The sequence below is a fragment of the Canis aureus genome, chromosome 26 (assembly GCF_053574225.1).
Source record: "Canis aureus isolate CA01 chromosome 26, VMU_Caureus_v.1.0, whole genome shotgun sequence".
NCBI lineage: Eukaryota > Metazoa > Chordata > Mammalia > Carnivora > Canidae > Canis > Canis aureus.
Window position 1 is genome coordinate 6,922,082 of NC_135636.1, and position 24,682 is coordinate 6,946,763.

General features: G+C 41.6%; 2 protein-coding genes across 6 annotated transcripts in view; one reads left to right on the plus strand and one right to left on the minus strand.

The window, feature by feature from the left end:
• The window catches only part of LOC144297834 (uncharacterized), a 41,478-nt gene extending 22,800 nt beyond the window's left edge, over nt 1-18,678 (plus strand). For 2 of the 5 annotated variants that reach the window (XR_013364692.1, XR_013364694.1), the window contains exons 3-4: nt 9,865-9,963; nt 18,176-18,678. Coding sequence is in view for 2 of the 5 variants with exons in the window: in XM_077871967.1 (XP_077728093.1) it covers nt 5,199-5,213; nt 9,865-9,963; nt 12,343-12,447; nt 18,176-18,343 (387 nt within the window). In the remaining 3 variants the exon portion in view is untranslated. Of the gene's footprint in view, nt 1-5,075; nt 5,214-9,864; nt 9,964-12,342; nt 12,448-13,828; nt 14,490-18,175 lie in introns of those variants that run through there. The other 3 variants (XM_077871967.1, XM_077871966.1, XR_013364693.1) reach the window with 3 other exon arrangements.
• LOC144297835 (uncharacterized) lies at nt 17,433-21,259 on the minus strand. The gene is made up of 2 exons (XM_077871968.1): nt 20,405-21,259; nt 17,433-18,477 (listed from the first exon to the last, which is right to left on the minus strand). The coding sequence occupies exons 1-2, from the start codon at nt 20,729-20,731 to the stop codon at nt 18,379-18,381; spliced, it is 426 nt and encodes a 141-aa protein (XP_077728094.1). The 5' UTR covers nt 20,732-21,259; the 3' UTR covers nt 17,433-18,378.
• Between the last annotated feature and the right edge of the window lie 3,423 nt (nt 21,260-24,682).

Sequence of the window (24,682 nt, forward strand, 5' to 3'; positions counted from 1 at the left end):
GGAAGCTCAGCAAATTCAGTTTTCCCTCATGGTTACTAAAAAACAAAACAAAATAAAACAAAAGACACCTCAAGCAAGGCAAACCTTTATGCCTTTACTTTCAGAAACTAAAGGAATTTCTCTCACCACGCTCTGACCTCACCAGGAGTTGTGAACACATTTTGACTTGGACTCTTATAATAATTGTCATATTTTAGAAACACAAACATTGAAAGCTAATCCCCTTTTCTTCCATATTTCAAACTAGTATTTTATCTGCTGCATTTCCAAGCTTTGATCTAATAAAAGTGCTTTGTTTCTCATCCCAGAAATTGTATGTAAAATTAAAACTAATCCCATCCACTATGTTTCTTTACAAATTAAATTAATTATGTGAAATTACCCACTTCCTTCTTCTCTTCTTTCCCAGAGTTTCTCTTGCTTAGAGAGATTTAGCATCCCCAGGCATTTCTTATAGAACAACACAAATCATAGCTTCTATCAGCTGTCCTGCTAATTTCTACCCATACAATACCTTCATTTAGACACTTGAGGGAGATATATGTATCCACCTCTTAAGGAAAATTAAGCTAAGGGTCAACTCAACACATTCTATGTCAAGTGTAATAGTCACTGAGAAACCCACTATTAAAATGGTGGAGAAAGGGATGGAATCACCAGTTATATGGTACCTTTGATCACCAGTGCTTAACTAACCAGCAAGTCATACAGCCCACTGAAACACAAGAGGCCAAGTTTTAGAAATCTTACTGCCTTCCTCTACCTTTGTTTACAAGTCTTAAGTACAGCTGGCCAAACATGACTACTTCACTGAATGACATTTTTTCAAACCTTGAAGAATCCTGTTAAAGGGATTCATATTTCCTGGATACAAAAATGAAATAATTCTTTCAAAATAACATTTTGATGAGTTGAGTGTAAATGAATTAGAAACACACGGATTAAATTTTCCTTGAAATACACATGGGTTTCAAAATTAAGGGGGAATTAACTTCTTCAAATGTGTTTTCAATTTTGCCTGACCTCAAAAGTTTGATGCATGGTTTGAGATGGTGGGACTAATGCCAGTTTTGCCTATCCTTACCATGAGCTTTACCTGAGAAAACATTCTATTTCTAGCTTCCCATGGCCTTCTGATGGTGAATGGTATTACTAATGTTACCTGTCAGATGTAGTCTACCATAATAAATATCATCATGGTGAAAAATTGCAGTTTTGAAATTATCTCAAAGCCTAGCCAATAGCTCTTTGATTTTACACAGCATTGGGAGGTACAGAATTCCAAGGCAACCAATTAATGACCTTAAGAAACCTCTGAAAATGTTTTGGGAGTTATAATTTGGGTAACAAGTGATTCACATTCTCTTCGGGAAGATATTAGAAATGCTAAAAATTTAAGAAAGTATTTATTGACAAAACAATTGGAAATTGTGAAATTTTTTATCAGTCTTCCTTAATACCTTTAAAGTTCTTGTATTGTGCTTATCAAGCAAATGTTAATCATATTTTTTTCTACCTAACAGGAAAGTGTACACAATGTACCTAGAAAGTCATTGCAATGAAGCGTCTTCTTTTCTTGTTAAGCCAATTTTGCTCTTGTGCAGGCCACTGTGGTATAGAACATCAAGAACAGATATTCTTAGGCCCAATAAGTTCCTTAGGCATTGAATTTAGAGGACAGCTTGCTGTTAGAACAAGTCTGAGTTCCAGAAAAGTATCTGGTCTTAGGTTCATGGCCTTCTCTACCTTGTTGTGTCTGCTCTCAAGATAGAAAATGATAATAATCATGTAGCCTGCAACCACCACAACCAAAGAATTTTTGAGGCTTCTCTTTTCTGATTCCAGGCTTGGACTGGCTGGGAACAGAAAGGAGGACAGGACACTAATGGCATTGTAAAGAGGTAAAACAGAAAGTAAGACAGCCAGTGGGCAACTAGAAGTTAACCTTTGGAGAAACTTTGGACTAGGTGAGGGAGCTGAGGTGCTTATACCCCAGCTCCTGTGAGTCATTGGCTGAGGCTGCTGTGGGGGACATGGAGGGAAGGGGTACTGTTATTTCTCAGCTTCCCTCCATCTCAGCACACCTGGCTTTGCCAGACAGAGAGAGCCCTCAGGCCAAGACAAGGGGGTGCTGGCAGTTTCAGGTTTCAATTGACAATACTGAAATGGTTACTGATGTTGAAATAAATTTCTAGGTACCAGCTGGAGCCACTTCTGCACAGGGTGCCACATAAGCAAACCAAAACTTAGGTAACTTTCATGTCCTTGTAAATACTCAACCTGACTAGAAGTACAATGTATCCAGTCAGCCAATCCCCAGATGCCAAGCTCAATTATGGGCTCTAGACTAACTTACTTGTTCCTTATTCATTTCCTATTTTTTACTTCCTTGTTCCTGGTTCTTCATCCTAGAAAAACTCCTGCCTCTCACTCTATTTTGCAGTTCTCTGGATCCCAGGGAAACAGAGACTGACATCATAAATAAAGTTTGTTCATACCATCCAAATTGTTTTCTTTAATCATCTTTTAGCACTGCTGATAAGTTTTGAGTAAGACCCTGGCCGTGTCTGCCACAGATAGCTTTTAGGAATTCACCACTCAAATGCAAGCTTTTCTTAACAGAGCCTTCTGGCCACTCTGAACCTGGGAAAAGAAACCACATGACTCTTCTACTCATTCTAATTTTAGTTCTCTTATATTATTGAAGAAACGTCACTCTTGTCTTTTCAAATGTTTCTGAATTAATAGTCTTTTTTTTTTCTGGATCCATGTTGAATTGATCATTCAAAAGATGGTGATTTTGATTTTGCCACACCTCATCCTAGGCTGGTTCCTAAATTCTCCTGTAAGTTATATCAGTTCCATCCTTTATCTCAATTACATAAATAAGGATGTTCCAGAGGTGGTGAGGTTATAGTATGATTGTGGATTTTGTGTTACCTCTGGGGAATGTGACCCATCATTCCCCACCATGTCATAGCTTAGCATAGAGTCCTAGACTAGGTACCAGACTTGCTGGAAAACCCCAACTGTTTCAGGGGGTAGAACATCTCATTTGTTTCCCCATTTCCTAGAAGGTAGAGGGCATACGAAATAAATACTCGTGAGAACAGGCTATAAGGGTGGACCAGGAAAGAAACAAGGCTTCTTTACTTTTTTTCCCATCTCAGAGCCCCAAGTCATGTCTATGTATCCCTTAAGATGGATGTGGCTCATAGTTGATGCAGGCCCATGGCCTCTCCTGGACCACACTTCAGTCTCGCTGTGCAAGATCAAATATAGCAAAAAAGTCTTGTAAATTAGAAACAGAAGGTAAATAACTGTAGAGAGAGTCTGAGGAGAGCTACACTGCCCAGCCCCCACCCCCATCTGTGGGCTTCCAGTGGTCCTACAACTAAGAAAAACAGTTAGCAAGCCAAGTATGGACAAGTACAAAGGAAAAATCAATGGCAATTTAGAGAGAGAGAGAGAAAAGCAAAGAATTTGCCTGCTACAACCACTAGCTACTGATTTGCTAATTCTTTAGGGCAGTGGGCCTCAAAAGGTTGGTCCTGAATTAGCAGCATCTGCTCCATCTGGGAATGTGTTCAAAATGCCCATTCTTGGGCCTTACCTGTGGAAGACCAGACCTATACAGAATTCTGGGGATGGAACCCAGAAATCGGTGTGTTAAAAAGCCCTCCACGGTAATCTGATACTTTCTCAGGCTGGAGAATCATTGCTTAAAGGAGAAAGACAAATGATAAAATAAAATCAAAGTTATATGTTGTATTTAGTGATATATGCGCTTAAATTAACAAGTATGTAAAGTTCATCTACAGTATCACAATGTTTCTTTTAAATTAATTTCTTTATTTCCAGAGACCTGAGTTATACTCAGGTAATCCAAACCAGATGTGGCTCAACCCAGAGGGACTCCATCCATCACTCAGGGGCTTGGGCAGAGGGTTATCCTGGAGGAGTCTACACAACCACCAGTTACCCATTATCACACCACTGGGGCCTGGGTAACAACTTTTCCCATTTCAGGATTAGCACAGACTACTTTCCTATACTTTCAAATGGGGAATCCATGCCAGTTTATGGACCTGCCCAAAGAAGATCTTTTCCCTAGTAACTAAATGGGAATATGATAAGCCAATAATTAGCTTGTATAAGGATTACACATTGATGGCCATTATCTATTTTGATGGAAACTTCTAAAAATATTCATAGTATCCACTTCTTGAAGATTAGTTCCTCATCTAGTTATAGGTCAATCAACTATTTATATGACTATGATTTGTGTGGAAAACTGCAAAGAAGATTGAGTCCCTACCCTCCATGTTTCTTTAGCTAACATATCACTTCTCAATATGCAATGTGCATGTGAATCTCCTGGATATCTTGCTAAAAAGCAGATTCTGACTGAGTAGGTCTTGAATGGGTCCTAACATTCCGCATTTCTAATGAACTCCTAAGGAAGCTGATGCTACTGGTCCATAAACCACACTCTGAATACTGAAGGTCTTATAGAACCATGTAGATGGTGCAGGCACAAACACCTTCTCTTCTCTTCCTTGAATAAAATATGATGTTGTGGCTCTTAGCAGCTTGAATGAAGAGGTTAAAAACATATCTAGGTATGTGGAGTTTGCTAGGAAAAACTGGGAAATTTCAATTGTATTGATTAAGATTAAGAAGAGACGAAAATGTCACTCTTCAATAGTGTAATAGTGCAAACAAGTGATTTCTATAACTGACGCTGAAAGTAACAGTCTGGTCCTTCTTACAGTCTTCACTTCCAATGGCTGCCTGCCTTGGACTTGCCTTGTTCTTTATCATGAAAAGACAATCTCAAAAAATGTCCTAAGAATATACTTTTCTCAAATTCTTGTGCCAAAGCTGTTTATTTGTTTATATGTGTTTTACGAAGCTTTGCCATTCTTTAAGAATTTCAAATATTTGAGTTTTATTTTCATAGTATAATCAATCACAATTTTCTTTTTAGCATTCATCATGTTCTTTGCTTTCTAAAATAACTGCCCAACTGAACTCCTATGGCCCACTTCTCAGTATGTCTCCATGTCTTCCAGGAGCTGGTCTTTGGAAGTAAACTCTAGCGTTACAATGGCTTCAGTTCTGGTCTCCTGCAGATGGCTGCAGGATCTTGAGTGCATGTGCTGAACTTCCTACTCCTCTACTTGCTCATTTGTGAAATGGGGGTAATAAAGGTACCTATCTCAAAGTGATCTTGTTTGGCATCAATATGCACGTGTAAAGCACTAATGCCAAGTCAGGTATCTGGTAAGCACCCAGTAAATTTAATATGATTGCTATCATTACACCAACCATCTCTCCATGCACAAGGAAGTGACAGATACTCTGCAGACATGGAGGAGATCATTTCCAACTGTATCTGGAAAAGAGACATTTGCCACCAGTGCAGACTGGTCTGTGCACATGAATATGGTGAGTGATGACAAAGAAGTCTGCCCAATGCAAACTGTTCATCCATCCTTCTTCCTTTCTCTCTATCCTTCCGAAGCTGCTAACTAATTCACCATATTAGCTCCGGGATCCAGCAGCTAGAGCTTACTTAGCCAACTAACCTCTTGGCACCCCAGTTGGATGCTTGGAAATAGGTGTCAACACATGGATAAAGCAGGGTTGAATTCATAAAACAGGTCATATTGTAAATATTAACATTTGCAGCCAAGATTATAGTGTTCTTCACTCATCCTTGATTAAAGAATAGTTAAAATGTTTATTTCTGTTACCTGCAGCTATTTCTCAAGGTTATTTATATTAAATGGTATAATCCCCCAAGATGTGCCTGCCCTACACACACGCAGTTTTGACATTCACATCATGACTGATAACCTTTAGAATGTGAATAATCAGGTCTTTATCTTCCTGTGTATTTGCTAGTTTAGTTAAAAATAAACAGGGACATAACAAATAGGTCTACTTTTCCAATTAAACGCACTAGTATTTTTACCCACTATATATCATATGCTGGATTTAGAATGAATGTAAAATCAATCAATTACGTCTCAAAATATAAAATAGGCTTCATGGCTCAGAGAGCCCATAACTGGAATTTGGATGAGCAATACTGATGTAAACACAACATACAGCCATGCCTGATTCTTTGAAATAATTACCTCCATTGGCTTTCACTTCTTTGTAAAATGTGATCATATCACCAGAGCTCAACTGAGATAAAATTTTCTTTTGCATTGTTCATGACTTACCAGTTTGCCAAACTATGGGAGTAAAATTGATCCAAACAATTCAAAAAGCTGCTTGCCGATATTAAAACAAAACATATGCATCCCTATGACTCAGCAATTCCACTCTTAGGCATTTAGGAAACAAAAATGTATATATATTTTTAAAAAGACATGTATAAGTTTGTTTCAGTATTGAGATAGCCCCAAGATAGAAAATAATGGATCAACTATAAACAAATAAATACATTGTGGCACAGTAATAGAACTGAATACTGGGTGGCCATGAGCGCTAATGGACTACTACATAGAGGGAAGTGAATAAAACAAAGCATATTGCGGGCTATGTGTTATGTAAATAGCAAAAGAAATTCATGGCATTGCAGCCAGGATAGTTGTTCTTTGAAGGACTCTGCCTAGAAGGTAATAAGAACAAAAGTTCTACTGAGGGCTGGTAATGTTCTGTTTCTTAATTTGGGTGCAGGTTATACAGTAGTATTCAATTTGTGAAAATCCATTGTGTTGTAAATTCATGATTTGTATACCTATCCTAAAACAATTCCACTGGAAAATTTCACTGAGAAACTTGACTAGTTTCATGGTCTTGGGATTGACCTGATTTTTTTGTTGTTGTTGTTGGCTATTCAACTGACCTAGTCATATAGCATTGCTCACTAACCAGTAGTCTCAGGGGTCAACACTGTGACCTTGACTTTTGACCATGTTCTATCCCAGTCTAATAAGCCACCAGAAGTGTGAAAGCAATGACCCCACTGAGAAACAGTCATGCAGTTTCTTTGGTATTAGAAAAATCTAGTAGAGGAAAATTTTTGCAACTTTTGTAAGTGATTTAATGGCTTTGCAACAAGTAATTTTTTTGTCTACTCCTTACAGTTCTATTGCCATTTTTTTATTAGTATCTTGGAAACAGGAAGGAATTTATGCAGATGTCAGTCAAATGCTAATCAGCAAATCAGTGGGGCACTGCAGTGGTAAAAAGCAAAGCCCTTAGCAAAGCTCTACACATGCCCAACTAAATTTTGTTTTTGTTGCTGTTTTTGCTACTGCTGCTGCTGTTCAAACATTTTTTGAAACAGAAACACACATTTTTGTTCATCCTTTAGCAAGGTCTTAAGCAAGATTGTTTGACATGAACAGCTTTCAAAAGCAGCAGCAAAGATCACCATTACCCAAATGCTCTTTTGCTTAGCTTTTTTTCCCCAATGTTCTATAGCACCATATTGAGATACTGTGAGACATCTTCATCTTAGCTGAGTCAACAAAGTTTTGCTTCAGTACCTATCATGAATCTCTGGTCTTTCTCTTGTCTTCTCTCCTTATCACTGTGTTTCACTGTGTTTCCCTTAGTTTCATAAGAGTCTGTTGTTGCCCTCCTCACTGCAGCCATAAATAGCAGCTAAAAATCCATGGAGACAGTCAGACATGGCAATATAAAAGAAGATGAGAGAATTTAAATCTGAATCCATGTATGTACACAACATAATCAACAGGCATTGTCCATGGTAGGCATTTTTACCTTTTACAATCCAATGGAGGATACCGATTTAGGCCTACAGGTCCATAATTTACCTATACATCATCACTCTATAAATGAAATATATTTGTCTTCCATTATTGCTGATTTTATGATTTACTACACTGTCAGGTGCTTAGTACATTCTAACAACAGCTACAGAATACTTCTAGAAAAAGAAAATCTAGAAGTGAAATTAATCTCATTATTGTCTACTCAATAAATATTTATTTAGTACCTAGTATGTATCAGGCACTGTTCTCTATAAATACAAGATAACAAAAGAAAGAAAGAAAAAGAAGAAAGAAAGAAAGAAAGAAAGAAAGAAAGAAAGAAAGAAAGAAAGAAAGAAAAAGAAAGAGAGAAAGAAGAAAGAAAGAAAGAAAGAAAGAAAGAAAGAAAGAAAGAAAGAAAGAAAGAAAGAAAGAAAGACACCTAGATGGCTCAGTCAGTTAAGGGTCTCACTCTTGACCCTGCATCAAGCACCACACTGGGCATGGAGCCTGCTTAAAATTCTCTCTCTCCTTCTGCCCTTCCTCACCCATCTCTTAAAAAAAAAAGAAGAAGGAAGGAAGGAAGGAAGGAAGGAAGGAAGGAAGGAAGGAAGGAAGGAAGGAAGATGGAAAAGAGGAGAAGGAAGAAAGAGCAGAAGGAAGCAAAGAAGAAAAATAATGAACACCTGATTTCAAACATGGATTATGAGAGAACATGAGGCCTGCCTTCTGAGAGGGTTACCATCTTGGACTCAATTTGCAAATTAACAGGAAAAGTCATGGGTCATCAGTCCAGCCAGCTGGCCCAGGCAAAACAATTCTGGCAATTGGATTGGAGCCAGATTGAACAACCAGATGACCTCACCTCTTTTCCCCTATGTACTTGAAACAAAAGGTGGCTGCCCCCAATGCCACACAGGTTTTTGGATTCTGTGGCTGCCAGAGTCAGAAACACACACTGCTTCAGAGTGGAGAGAATTTGAGTAGCAGAAGCACTTGGCTGGAGGGGAAAAAAATCAATCAATTAATCTGTGGAATCATTCCTCTGACAGAAGGAATACAATGGTACGAGCATCTGTTTCTTTGCCTCTTGCTTCCCAACTGCTGGCTGCAGAGGTGCATGTGAATTGGACAGTTATCACAATAGTCCATGTGGCACTGAGGAATATTTTGTAGTGTTAAAAAAAAAGTTTAAATCTAGACATTTAAAGTTATACATACAAAAAAGCCATTAGGTGATCATCATATTGGATGCTGGAATTGTGACTAGTTGTATTTTATTAAAAAGTATATTCAAAAGATTTGGCTACATTTTTATAAAATTAAATTTTAAATGTCAGCTTTATTCAAACAATTTGAAAGATTGTGGAGGGCAAATCTATGATAATGGTGCTGACATGGTTGGTAAAGTAAAAGATGTAAGGCCACAAATTTGGCTGAAAACCAGAAGAGTTCCCTGTGCCATGCATGGCACATGTTTTGAATTTGTTACTTTGAGACATGGTCTCAGCTGGGCCAATAGCAATGACATTCTTTGGAATGATTCAAAATTGTATATGACATTTTCTGGACTTGCCCCAAAATAGAACATCTTGGTGAAACACTATCAATTTTGACTTTATGACTCTTCTTGGTTACACAAGGAGTATGCTGACTGAACACAGATAAAGAAATCAGATTTAATTTAGACAAGTCACAAAATGCATCAGAAAAGCTAAGTGAAAAGCAGAAGATGCCCAAATAAAGAGTGAAGCATGGTCTTTGGAAGAAAATGACATTAATTTTGAATTTCCACTATCCAGAATTTTTTGGTATGAACCGTGGTTACTATTAATGTTAGTAATAGCTTACAAAAACAGATCCAAGTTTGGCTAGTTTACTTTAAAAGGATTTTTTTTTTTAATTTTAGATAAAAATCAAAGTGCATGTGAACTATGCAGCAAAGTAACCTTCTAGAAAAAAAAATAAAAATTAAAATAAGGAAACAAAATATTTGCAATCATGAGGAGAAGATTCAAGTAAAAAATTTCAAAATAGTTTTCTACAGAGAGTTTTTGATGGACAGTTTAGTGCAGCTTAAAGATAGATTCCAATAAGTTGAACTTTTTTTTTTTGTTTTCTTTAGAATATCCTGGCACTGAAAAATTTGTCAGAAGAATCTGAAAACCATATACCTTCCCTGCATGGATCTAGATACTGTGCTAAAAGAAGTGAGCATTTTGCTGTAAGTGATAGCAATCCAAATGGTAACATTAACATATTTTAACAATGACAATAGCATCTCATGCGTGACAACATTATAATATTTGAACATGACACACCAATTTCACTCTTCATTCCCCATCCAAATATCACTTCTTAATTAAATTCAACCATCTTTGATATTTTCTTTCTGTCACATAAAAACCATAGTTCATGCATATTTTTCTATTTTATCATTATGAAGGTTGATTTGTCAATGTGGAAGAATACAAATTTTATTTTATAGCTGGTGAGCTTGATTTGTAACTTCCAAACACTGCGTCCATGGGCTGTGAGCTCCCATGTGCCCTCCCTCCCTCTTGGCCCCATATGTCTTAGGGACAGGCCTAGTGAACATCCAAGTAAACAGAATGCAATTCTTATAAACAGGGACTTTAATTCTTCAAGTTGGAAATGTAAGAAATAGCAAAGTGACTCTCTAGAAGGATCCAAGTAGATAAAAGACCAACTGCTAAACCCATTTAAAAATATCATTGGAGATGAAATAGGAATATTCTTGGATTAACACACATTAGTCTTAGAAACATCCTGCTTAGCTGGCTCTGAACCAGTCCCTAAATTCCCAGTTGTGGCTGCCCTGCAACTATCCCCAGCTTCCCCAGGCTGCCATTGGTGGCATCCCTCCCACCACAGTTTTTCCAGTTTCTTCCATGCTTCTCCTTCTCTCCTCCTTCTCCTGCCAAAATGAGCTCACTTCTCCCCAATTTCCCCAGCCCCCTAGTCCCCCAGCTCCTCTGAATTTCCAAGTGTAGTTTACTCCTCAATGGTGACATGGATCTGTTCTATGTATTTACCTAGTCAGATAATCTTCCCTGCCCCCATGTCTATTTGAGCTATGTCTATTCTTTCAAGAGTCTTTTAACATGGAGGGATAATGACCAAAGGGAATTTCAGGAGTTCCAAGGAGTGGCTCTTAGATCTCCTAAGTCTGGCATAAGCAGCGCTCTAAGACTTAGGCAGTTAACAGAGCCTTGCAGGATTCTGGGCTCCTTACAGTCAAAAAGTGGAGGTAAGATGAGCAGGAGTTCCAAATCAGAGCAAACCTGGCATGCTGGAATTTGCGGTCTGGCAAATATTTGGAGAGCAGGTAGAGAGGACAAGTGAGAGGTGGGTCCTCCAGAAGTTCAAGGTCCTGGTGGTCCAGCCATGCTTATCTGATCTCCCCTTGCTGCCTTTCCCAGAAACCCACTGTCTTGTGCTCAAAAATTTTTGAAATATTCAGATCTAAAACTGGCACCATATGAGATTTAAGGTTGGTTCAAAACTTCAAAACCCATAAAGTTGGACTGAGTTCTGAACCCCGCAAAACTCACATTCCTTCAGAAAGGTCATTTCAGTTAATTGCCAAATACACTGAGCTTACCACAGAGTTCCTGGTAATTGTTTTACATCAAAGATCATGTAGTGTTTGTTTTTTGGAATTACACAGTCCCAATTCATTTCACGCATTCATATTTTACTGCTTATTCACCCCATTCTATAGATGAGAAGATTTCTTTTTTCCTTTATTGCTCCATCCTGGATTTTGGCTCACTCTTATTTTCAGAGGTCATTCTAAACATGAAGGGATGAAGTTATGCAATCCTTACTAATCCTGGCCGTGTACTTCCAACCCATGAACATGGTTCTTATTATCAACCCCAAATCACTGGCGAGCACCAGTGTCACTGGAATAAAAATAACTTGGACTAAGAATGATTATTAAGAAAAACAAAAATCTTTGTTAGTAAGACTGTAGCCAGCAAGTTCATGATTTCCCTTTGTTTCTGGATCAAACAGTCCAGATATCAACATCAGAACATTTTTTGAAATGCTTTGCAGTTGTATAATTTCCTGCAGCTGCCTTGCCTGTTAATGATAATGAATTTAGAACAAATTGCTCTGATATGACCTCTGTATAGTGTCAACTGGTGTTGGTAAATTAACTGAATCTGAAAATACTCCCATCCAAAACACCACCATGTTGTGAGCGTCCATACAAACTGATAAGGGCATATCCCAGGAGCTATGCATCAGTGAAGTTCAAAGGTTTTGGAGCATGAAGCTGAGCTGCATTTCCCTTTATTCAGGTTCTGACTTGGGGTATGGAAACAGCCATCCTTGGGGAACACTGTTGTTCAGTAGAAGGGAAATGCATCAAAATCCTGCATGCTCAGAGTAGGTGGTGAACATGTGTTCCAATATCAAGAATGCATTGTCATTCTCTGGGCACACTCACTAATTGTGAGGCTGGGTTAGTTTTGAAATGGTGACCAGCACACATAGAGATTCTTTCCTCACACAAAAGTTGAGAGAAACTCATTTTGGGGGGAATTAACTCTTTAACTATTGTGTGATCCAGGACAAACATTTTACCAGCATGGGGCAAGAAATGAAAAGGAGCCTTCCAAGTTTACTGGCCATAATATCACTTAGGCATGAAGCTGGAGATGAAAAACAGAGGCTGGTAGGTGAACAGAAAAAGAAACAGAGTCTGAAACTCTGAGGTTTGGGATTCAAAGTCTGGGGAAGTTTGTGAAGGACAGATTTCAGGAGTTAGTGGACAACCTGATGTTCACTGGAACTTGCTACCCAGAAGGGAATCCCCTCATTTCTTATGGGATCTTTGGGACATAGGATAACACTATATCCCTTGTGTTTCCTCTTCTTGAAATTCATCCTTTAGAATTTTGATGGCAAAGATGTGCACATATCTTCACAGTACAACACAGATGTCAAGGAGACTGTTCCATTATCCCAAGCTGAGAATCAATTCCTGTTTAAGTTTATCCAATTTTTTCATTTAAATGCTGCCTGCGTTCCTCCACATGATGAGGCACCCAGACACCTATGGCTGGACCATTCTTCAAGTGAAGGGGGAAAAGAAATCATAACCAGGGCCTCAGTCTGCCCCTCTTGGCCTTCCATCCTGGAATGCCAATTTAACAAAAGCCACAGTGTTAGAAGGTGTTCTGTTTCACACGGCTCTGGGTCATTTCCCAAGCCTCTCACCTTCCAAATAAAAGCAGTTCTTTCCCATTCCCGTTCACTCTCAGATCCAGAAATCTGCTCCCTATTTTCTGGGCAAATTGCCTGCTGAGGATATGTCTGCAAATGTGGTGTTCTCGCTGATATTAAATGAGGGAATTGCAGTGACTTCAATGGGTCTCTGTTGCCAGGAGACCTTTGTGACTTGTAGCCAATAAAATCATATTTGCAATTTCTCTCCTTGTCAGCTGGGCTGCGAGCAGCTTGCAGCATGGCAGCACGGTTGTTGGGAAGTAGCCTCTGAAAATAGAAGACATGAGTACAGATCCAGACTCTGGCACATGTGAGCTGTGTGTGACAAGGGCAGGTCCCCTAAACTCTAGATGCCTGAATTGCCTCATCTGCAAAAGAAGTGTGTGGACAAAGCAGGTGTCATATGTTGTAGGGGCACCCATAGCTTGAGGAAATCCCAAACCTAGACTTTAGGGGAGCTGCCCTTGTCACACATAGCTCACATGTGCCAGAGTCTGGATCTATCTGGCAGCTGATGCTATTGGTGGTTTCCCTGTCCCCTTGCCTTACCCTCCAAAACATGTCCCAGACTTCCAGCCATCTACCAGGACCTATATTCCTTGCATTGCCTAACACTTTCCAGTCATTGGGTAGATAGATCCCCCAGCTCCCTTGCCCCTCGCGTGGGGTAAATCTCAGGGGCAAGTTCTATAGAAGAGCTCCCAGAGTTTCCCAGAGGACTTGAGCTCCAGCTCAGTCATAACCAGTTTCATGATACTCCTTTGACAGGTGGACTTTGTTTTTTGCCTGGGTCACTTCCTTACTCCCCCGCCATATTTCTTCCACAGCCCAGATGAACAACTTACACTGTCACAGCATTTGCTCCTGGAGGATCCCAGACTAAGAAAGATCAGGAGCTCAGCCTGATCTTTTTGGACTCTGCTCCATCTGCAACCTTTGGGTACTAGTGCTTGGTACTGGTGTGAGGGGCCAATCTTCACACCCCACTTGCTCCAGACTGATGTTACCTGCCAGCTACCACCAAAGGCATTCACCACTCAAAGACAGCAGTTCACATTCCCTGGATTGTGCCTGGCCCCTCCAATATATACTTCTATTTCTATTTCAGACTCATATACTGAATGATTTAAATTAGTAGATAGCTAGTAATTGTTGAGCACTGTTTGTTTTGTGTTGTTTGAAAATCAGAAGATTCATCTAGAATTGAAGAAGTGTTACCTTCCTCAAAGGGCACTGTTCTCTGGTTCACCACAGGCTCCATCACACCCTGCTATCCTACCCCACACCCATCTGTGATTCATGAGAAATCTCTAGAAGCCATTGGGTTTATAATTCCCAAAGTCCTGGCACTGTCCTGTCTACAAACAAATCACCCGGAATAGATGGCACACAGAAGAGAGTGGATCCTTGTTCCCCATGACAGATTGTTCTATTAACTCTTTATAAATGCTCAACAGATTGGAGAACTGCCTACTTCCTTAAACTCAATTGCTACTCAGTACTGAATGCCAAATGAATAAACCTTCATAAAGCAGCACTTTAAATGTGGCATCTCTTGACCAGTATCATTCGGGGATTCCCCCAATACTTTTCCCCAGTGCTTCAAGGACATCAAGTAGGTGGCAAGTTGGCCAGTGCTGCTCAGATTATGGTTGGTGCCTGACCACTGCCAAGATGTTAATTGCCCGCCACTGGTTTACAGCCAGGTAAACAACTGAGAGCAAATACACTTAAAATTTTTTAATGCAATTTGACCTTGTTACGATATCCCAGTGCATTATCAGTGGACTCCATTGAAATGAAAATGAACAGTGAAGATGCTGTGAACTTATGGAGAATACCATGTGCTGAAAGTGGAACCCTAGTTGCATGCAGTATGACCACACATTGATACACATGTTTAAAAAGAAAAAAAAAAAAAAAAAGAAAAGAAGCCCAAAATGGAGTCATTTGCTGCCCACGGGAGCAAATCAAGACTTATTTACTGTTTCAACCTATACCAGGAACGTGACTTTTCAAAAGTCTTTCTGAAATTTCCTGATCAGCACCAGTGAGGTCATCTGCATGATAAAATCCTGCCATCCCTTCCCCCCAAAAAAGAAGTCTCCCTTGAAACAATCCCCCCCCTTTTTTTTGCTAATCACTTTCCTGCCCTACCTCCCAGCCTATAAAAACATTCCACTTTGTACAGCTCCTTGGAGTCTCCCTCTACTTGCTAGATGAGGTGCTGCCCAATTCATGAATTGCTTAATAAGGCCAATTTGATCTTCAAAAGTACTAAGTTGAATTTTGTTTTTAAACACATGATAGAGGGATTCCTGGGTGGCGCAGTGGTTTAGCACCTGCCTTTGGCCCAGGGCACGATCTTGGAGACCAGGGATGGAGTCCCACGTCGGACTCCCTGCATGGAGCCTGCTTCTCCCTCTGCCTGTGTCTCTGCCTCTCTCTCTCTCTCTCTCTCTCTCTCTCTCTGTGTGTGTGTGTGTCTATCATGAATAAATAAATAAAACTTAAAAAAAAATAAACACATGATAAATTAGAAAGTTTTAAAAACTGGTTCCTCACCACTTTAAGAAGCACTGGATTAGTAAAGTCTCAACAATCAGTGATGAGTGATTAAACATTAAATCTGAACATAAGCACATAAAGGCATAAACACAACAAACAATTTTAGGTACATCTACACTATAATGGTGGTATGACTGTGATAAAGCCTGCCTTTGAAAATAATTTTATTCCATTTTTTTAAAACTTTGTTTGTTTCTGTAATCTCTACCCCCAACATGGGGCTTGAATTCATGACCCTGAGATCAAGAGTCGCATGCTCTTCAGAACAAGGCAGCCAGGTGCCCCTCATTCCATTTTTAGGCCACCAGAATCCCAAACAACCTTCCACATAGAGCTCTTCAGAGGGACACACTTCTGCATACTCATGTGTCATCGTACATGAAGAACTCACCTGGAGAATTATGAAGTTCATCTTGTCTTTAAGCAGTGAATCCCTCCCATGTTTTCTAAGTGGGATTAAGGGAGTTGGCCTCTTTTATCGCCAGAAAACAATTGCATGATTTTTCATTGCCTTTGTTAATGGTTTATGCATTCTGACACCACTTCTCATTCTACATGGCTCATAGTATATCAGAGCAAGGCCTTCTGGTTAATGAGGTGGAGTAGTCTGAGCCACAAGACAGACTTCCTGGCATCCCCTACACTGTTCCTATGTGGAGAAATCCCAGATGATGGCCACAACACAGTGGTAGCTAATGATGAGACAAAATAGTTTCTAAAGACCTGAGATATAAGAGAAGCCATTTTAGATCTCTTTCAAAGTCAGTATGACTATACAGAAACTTTGTTTAAACCAAAAGCCTGATTTGTGAACCGCCATGTGTGCATTGTACACCTGCTTTGTGAATGAGTAGCCTACAGGAAAACTATCCCATCCTTAAGATATTTATCAATACATCTACTCCCTGCATTCCTTGACTTTAAAACTTATGATTCCTGCCTATATGCTAATCTATAATCTTTTGAGCTTTTACAAGATGTAAAAAAATATATGACCCTTTAAAACTGTTCATTCTCCAGAGTGCTGCCTTTCCTGTGAAGAGTGTGTTTCCTGGGCAGCTGTCCTCGCTTGGGCCCTCACTTGGGCTCCAATAAAACTTTCTTACTTTTAGAGATTCTAAAAGGTTTGTTCATTTTGTGCCAACACCACAACTTGCCAAAGTGACAACTGCATTTGTGCTTCTAATGTCTCATCTTCTTATTCACTCAAATAAATAACAGACAAATGCTTCTGACAATCCTTACAGAAAACAAATGTACTGCATATATAAAGATGGAAGCAAACATTCCCACCCTCAGCAATAGAATGGGCCAATTGCATTGGTCCTCCAGGAGCAGTGTTTATAACCACCTACCCACTCAGGCTTCCCCAGTTGTTGTGAACAAGGACACACTTCCACAAGCAGGGGCAGGGATATTGTTGCTGGTCACTAGGACTTTTACTCTGTCATTACATGAGTCCATGGGATCCTATGACCTTGACCTCGGTAGCAGAATTGCCAGGTTAATAGGGCCAACTGATCCAGACTGAGTATACCAGGTGTGGGAAAACATGCTAACCTTTAAAAGTCAGCTACCTCTATGGGTAGAGGAGAGAAATGGGGTCAGTGCTCCTCTCATGAAAAACCTAGGAGGCCAGAGCTTTGGAATTTTAAAAACATCAGTTACAATTTTGAATTCATAGTAAATGCAACAATATTAACTGCATGTTGACATCTCAATATGAAGTAAATATATAGATGAATTATAAATATTGCATGTTCTAGAAATAATGCATACTAATTTTTTAGCCAAGAGACCACTTACCCTTGTAGTTACAGTGACACACACACTAAAAAATGCAGAGGCAACCACAGTCAGCATGATTATATTTGATGACTATAATAGTTGGTTACAAAGAGGTGAACATTTTTTATCCTTGCAAATTGATACACTGACATATTTGGAAAGTTTTTGTGAACAAGTTACTTTCATTTCCAAGAAATACATTCCCCCAAATTTTATAGGAAAAGCATTAAGAGAGTTTCATGACTTGTACCAGCAAGAACAAAACATAGGATTTTGTCTTCATGTAATAAGTTTGTAAAATTGTTTACATTGAAACCACGGCACTCTGATTAAGTGGCATTTATTTGGTAATTGCTTTTTTAGTATAATTTTAACACATATTTATGTCTGCTTCAATTGTGATTAATTTGAAATGACACATTCTTAAATAGCATAAAAGCATGTTGATTGATTTCATCACATCAGTTTGGTGGTAGACAATGTGCTACTTCCCCCTGGGTAAAAGGACACATAAATACCAATACCCTATTAATCCCCCATAAATCCATAAGGCTCAACTGCTTTAGGTTAGCCTTAATCTCATTTGTCAAATTTATGTCAGTTTGTGGTACTAGAAGTTTTTTATTTTCATTTGTTTTGCAACACAGAAGTTAACTAAGAAGGACCTAAGAGGTTGGCTTGTTGGTTTTTTTCCACCTGTTGTCTTATTATTTATCATTAGTTTAGCTTCTTGCTTTCCTCTTCTAAAGGGTACAGGAAAGCTAGAAACAGCCTCTGATGGTTGGTCTGATCTTTTAATGTCACCCCTTTGTCTCTAGGTGCTGCTCACAAGCTTTCAAATACCAGGATGCTGGAAATGCTATTGGTTGAACAATGCATCTGGCCTTAGCCTCACAGCGGTCGTCCATAGCACGATCCTTTCAAACAGACATATTTTCTCCTGCCTCTTCTCCATCCCAAGGATGACGCAACATCATCAAGGGTGAAGAGAAACTCCATCCAAGCTCTCACACTCACCTACTCAAACACTGCTGCAATTGTGGCTTTGGAAAGCCAACCACGATGTCTGAAGATGATATGAACTCATGCAGGCAAACGGGTGTCTCACAGATGCACTGACCTAAGGAGAAAGCAATTAAGAAAGCATCAGAAGGAGGGACTTGCAGTCTTCAAAGAGGAAATATCAATGCAGGACTGAACATTGCAGCTGCAGAGAGCCTGGTGCACTGATAATGGAGAGCAGCATGGAGGAGACTAGAGCATACTGATCTTGACATTCAAAAAACATCAAGAAATCTAAACTACAAATAAAACAAAGAAGATTCCAATAAATCAAGGAATATAGTATCTGTAAATGTCATTTCTGTTCTGAGCCCAATATCCAGGATGGAGGTCATTTCTGGCCATCCATCCATTTCTCTACCTATTCCGTTTTATTTGAAACACTTGAATTTTTATAAAGCACCTACTATGTGCCAGGTAATGACAAGGTTTCACTCAGTGAGTGTGTATTGAGCACTTATTATGTGCCAAGCATTTTAATAGTCTCTGGAATATAAAGCTAAATGTGGTTCTTGCTCCCTCTGAGGATAGCGTAAAAGCTGTAGCACATCTAATGAAACCAACTTGCTGTACCCAAGATTGCGAATCTGAGAAACCACCAAGAAGCCAACACCGATGCAAGCACACGAAGGTTTATTAACAATCTTGAGCTTGGGTCCAAGTATACCTGACACAACGGAGCAGAGACTTGGACCCCGAGGTAGGTTCCAGCTGGGTTTTTATGGGCTGGTCTAGGGGATTTCCAGAAGGGGTGGAGGAATTTCTTAAGCTCTGTTCTCATTCTGATATGGGGCTTCCTGCCATAGGCATTAAGCTCTTATTCACAGGGGCCTGAGATGGCTGTACTTGTGTTAACGCTGACCTTGAGGTGGAATGGCCTTACTTTTCTCGGCCTCCACATTTCCCCCTCTCAGAGGAACCTAAGGAAGGACCCAATCATGGGTCCAGGTTGCTCTCAGAGTGAGCCAGGGGGAATGATTAAACCAGGATTCGAACCAACCTTGTTGCTGTTCTCATTCCTGTTTACGTCCCAGTGAAGAAGCAATATTCCTCGTTTAAGGCAGCACATAACCCCCCTTGTTGTAAGAAGACTAAGTCTAATCCCCTTCTGTTTTGAAGGACAACCTCAGACTAGGGAGTCTTGGAGGTGGGAAATAAGTGAGGACGGCGCAGTCTTAGCTTTAGGGGATTGTCCTTGTCTGGTCGGCCTTTCCATTCTGGAACAAATCCTTGAGAACGGCATGGCCAGACGTGGGTGTAGTGGACTCAGGGAGTAATCCCGTCCACCTTGAGAGCGGTGGGAGTGGTCAGGATCACGATGTAAGTTCCCTTCCAGCGAGGTTGAAGTATCTGGTGTTGGTATCTCTGCACGTACATCCAGTCACCTGGCCGATATCGATGGGGGTCCAGGGGGTGGCCCAGGCTCATAGAGGGCCCTCAGCTTAGGCTACACCTGCTCATGGGTTTGTTGTAACATTTGGAGGGAGAAAAGAAGTTGGTGATCATCAAATTCCGAAAGCACCTCAGGTTTTAAATTGGGGATCATAGGTGGAGGAAGACCGAACATGATCTCGTAGGGGGTTAGTCCCATCTTATATGGGAAGTTCCTCACCCTATGTATATAGGGCGAAGGGGAGGAGAGTCACCCAGTCCCTGCTAATCTCCAGGGCTAATTTAGTTAAGGTCTCCTTTAATGTTCTGTTCCTCCTCTCTACCTGTCCTGAGCTCTGGGGCCTATATGCACCATGTAATTTCCAATCTGCCCCAAGCACTAGTGCCACTCCCCGTGTTACCTTAGAGATGAATCCTGGTCTGTTGTCTGATTCCATTGTCACAGGAAAACCATACCTCGGTAAGATGTCTTCCAGCAGTTTCTTGGTCACAGTCTGTGCCGTTTCACGTTTGGTGGGAAATGCCTCCGTCCATCCTGAAAGAGTATCTACAAACACTAGTAAATACCTGTATCCGTATTTTCCAGGTCTTACCTCAGTGAAGTCCACTTCCCCGTAGGCTCCTGGGCGGTCCCCTCGGAGCCGGGTGCCCGGGTTAGATCCATGGGCGGTGGCATTAGTTAACCGGCATGCGCGGCAGCTCGCCACAGTCTGCTCCATCTCTGCTCGAGTGTCTTTAATAGTGATCTTTGCATGTCGTGTGAGGTCTTCCATCTTCCTTGTCCCATGGATGCTCCGATGCATCCTGGATAGGCCTCGCCGTCCCAGTTCCTCCGGCAGGATGATGCTGGGGTCTGCGGCCCTCCCCCAGCCACGCAAGCCCTGGGTCACCGCAAGCGTTGATCCAGCGCAAGTCCGCATCAGTACAGTTGGGGGTGTCGGGCAGGGTCGGTGCCCCGGACCGGGTCGCGTGGTTGCTAAGACCTGGGTCACCAGAAGGGCCGCCTCCTTAGCTTCTGAGTCCGCTAGCCGGTTCCCGCTCCTGGCGTGTCTCTCTCTGGTGCCGCGGACAGTGCATGATGGCCAGGGCCCTGGGCAGCCAGAGGGCCCTCAGGAGGTCAAGGATCTCCGCTGGGTTTTGAGCAGTCTCTCCCTCTGCGGTCAGGAGCCCTCTCTCCCTGTGAAGGGCCCCGTGGACTGAGCGGCGGCGAGGGCGGACCCGCTGTCGGTGTAGACGTTGATTCCTTCACCTTCCCCCACGGTCAGCGCCTTGGCCAGTGCGGGTTCTGCCCGTTGAGCCGACGCTCCGCTGCCAGTGGCTCTGCCCAGACGGTCTCCGTCTCCGAGGTCGCGGCTGCCCCCGCGGATCTGACTCCTTCTCGGACAAAACTGCTGCCCTCCGCGTACCAGGTGGCGTCCGCGTTGGGCAGTGGCTCTGATCAGCCACTGATTCAGTGTACTGATCGGATCAGCTCTGATTCCGTGCCCTGTGCCAAAATTTCTTGACAGTCATGCAGAGGGGGGGTAAAAATGGTTTTAGCCAAGGAGGGGGATTCTCGATCATGTCCTGCCAGGCCAGGATGTAGGGCACCTGGTCAGCATGGCCCACCGGTTTGTCCCTGAAGATCACGGCCTTAACTTGTAAGATAATAGGTAGGTGGGAAGTTCCTTCTTGGGGCCATCCCACGTCAAGGGCTGGCCATTCTGATATGCAGTAAATTTGAAACTTCCCTTTCCGTATGTCTGTGCTTAGATTATGAGCTCTTTCCCTAACGTCCAAGAAGTGGGAGAGCATAAAAGACAGGGGAGTGGTTTGTGCCTGCCCCTATGTCCCCAGTCCACACCAAGGCACAGACAGTAAAGACAATTAACAAGGACACAATAACAAACGTTCCAGTGCGGCTGTGGAGACAAGACAGAAAGTAACCCGAAGGGCTGGCAGTTGGCCCTCCTTACAGATGAGGACCCCGTCCTCCAGGCCGGGGCAAGGGACGTCTCCTCAAGACCCCCGGTGGATGGCCCGCCAGCGCGGCCGCCTAAGCCAATGCCGACCTAATACAGATTGTAATTGCTACAGGTAAAAATACAGTATAGAGCTCTCAGAGAATATGCGCACAAAAGGCGGAAAAAGTTGAGTGCTCACCAGGCGTGAAACCCTCCGGATGAGGTCCTGGGGGGGTCTCTCGGATCCTGGACAAGCCCCCAAATGTGCCCAAGATTGCGAATCCAAGAAACCACCAAGAAGCCGACACCGATGCAAACACACGATGGTTTATTAACAAGCTCGAGCTTGGGTCCAACTATACCCGACACAGCGGAGCAGGGACTTGGACCCCCAGGTGGGTTCCAGCTGGGTTTTTATGGGCTGGTCTAGGGGACCTCCAGAAGTGGTGGAGGAATTTCTTAAACTCTGTTCTCATTCTGATATGGGGCTTCCTGCCAAGGGCATTAAGCTCTTATTCACAGGGGCCTGAGACGGCTATACTTGTGTTAACGCTGACCTTGAAGTGGAATGGCCTTAATTTTCTCGGCCTCCACAAACTGATATTCTTGTTGAAATGACAGTCAAGCTGTCATTTAGGTGTTGAGTTGGCACAGAATCATGACTTTATGACACATCACTCTATCAAAGAAGTGTTGTCCTAGCTTATATTGCACACCCTGCAATGCTTAAATGTACCAACCTTGGACTTTAGGCAAAGAGTTGCATCACTCAAGGAAACCTTTAAAATTCTCTCATTCAACTACATCACTTTGCAGCTGATGGAACAGATCCATAGACATAAAGTAGACCATCCAAGAGAACCAAGTGTGCATCTCAAAATGACCTACATGCAAGCTCTTTCAAGGAGCCTTCCAATTCTGATAGAAACAACCCTCCCCAGAGTGACCATTTTCTGAGTGTTCTTTGTACACAGATGAAAGATACAGTACAGTTTTCAAACTTAGAACTGACAAAGAATGGTGGTAGGATTACTGTGGGGGAGACTGTTATTTCATATTAGAGATGAAAATCATCCAATCATTCCCCAGCAATTTTATCCTACCCTCATGAAAAAAAAAAAAAAGATTTTTATCCAAAGGAAAAATAAACAAACCAACACAAATGTAAAGAAAATAATCCATGGTGAGTTTGCAGTCTGCAGTTATCCTGCTGACAGTTAAGTCATTTATCACAAAGAAAATGCTGTTCCTCTCAGTGGTTCTACATGTGTCATCATCAGCTATCTTGGGGGTGTGGGAGGAAAAATATGTATAGATTGTGCAAACTGATTGGTAATGCAATACAGTGAAGAGATTTCTCAAAAATTATGCACTTCTATGCATTTCTAAGCACATATCATACTTGGTCCAAAACATTTTTACTGCCCTCTGTTGCTTGTCCAGTAGAATTGTGTTCCCTGACATATAAAGATAAAGAGTGTGTGGACATAAAGCCCAGGATGCCAACTGTCAGGGAGTCAGTAGGTTCAGACTCTCATTCAGGTACACACCATCACATTTCCTATTCTTAGAAATCCTGCCAAAAAGCCTCTGGAAAGCTAAAGGCTAAAGACAGGCTGGGGACATTATCTTTGCCTTGTCACTTCATCATTCACAGTTGCTACTGCTGACCTTTTTAAAACAGTGATCCAAGGTAGCTTCAGGAACCATGAGTAATGGAGGGAGAGAAAGCCCTGCTGTGTTGACTTCCCTTCTATACATGGAGACCATGCCCTTGGGAATCAATCGCTGTGGGTTTGACATCTCAGATCTGTCTACCCTCAAGACGAGTGACTCTAAGCAAATTACTGACAGTTCTTGAGACTCTAGTTTCTTTATCTGTAAAACAAGGAGAGTAGAGCTACCTGAGAATATCAAATGAGCTAATAAATGAAAAGCACTTTAGCTCAATTTTGGCACAGAGAAAACTTGATAGTGATGATATGGATGTTGAAAAGGAAGAGGAGGTAGTCTAGTACTGGGCAACCTAATCTTAGAAATTAGTGCTGCACCCCACTCCTGTTGCCCATCCCATTTAGAGGGAGGGGGACAGAGAGGCAGGGGGCCATTGAAGTCAAGGAGTCAGTTGAACAACACCCCAAGCAAGCTCCCTGAAACCTGGCCAATTTTGGGGGGTGTTCTCTAACTTGAGGCTTTTCCAAGCTGAGATGGGATACAGAGAGAGGACAGGCCAGTGACTGCTATCCCATCCACTCTGATATTTGACTCCCTATCATTTGTACTTTGGTCAGTAAAACTTCTAGATCACAGAGGAAAGACAATATATCTGTACTCATGGATCAAGAGTGAGATAGTGTTTGGTTTCCAGTCCACCTGCCCATGCTCTGAGTTGTCCAGCAAAGCAGTGTAATGTAGTGGCAAATGCACCAGATTTGGAGCCAGGACATCAAGCTTCATCATCCTCATCCATGAAATGGGCTCAATGGCAATGGTGCCATGAGCCTTGCAGAGTAGTTGAAATATGAATAGCTTTTAAACAGATAATAATGATTTCTCTGCGCATTTATCAAAGAAAAAGCCCCAGAGCCCCTGCACGGTGCTTTCTCCTTACACTACTTCTACTGGTACTGCTGTGCATGACCCGCCCTAGATAATACATCTCAGATCTGTCTGTAAAAGCTCCTGGAGAGTCACCCCCATCAGCCTCCAGAGATGAACCTTTCCTACCTCATCCCCACAAGTATCCTGGTTCTAACCAGACTGAACTTCTTGTAGCACCTCAAAATATCCTCCCACCCCCAAGTGTCTGGGCATATGCAGTCCCCTCTACCTGGAAATACCTACACCCTTAGTTAGATCTGGGGTGCTCCCTCCCCTATTCAGCCCTCTAGCCATTCTTGGGAACTTTCATTGTCCCCTCCTTCATGT

Excerpts from the sequence above, each read along its gene's own strand:
- LOC144297835 (XM_077871968.1), bottom strand. The coding sequence starts at position 20,731 with ATGCGGACTTGCGCTGGATCAACGCTTGCGGTGACCCAGGGCTTGCGT. Across the intron at positions 18,478-20,404 it reads GGGAAGTGGACTTCACTGAG|GTCAGTGCATCTGTGAGACA; the intron begins GTAAGACCTGGA and ends CTTTCTCCTTAG.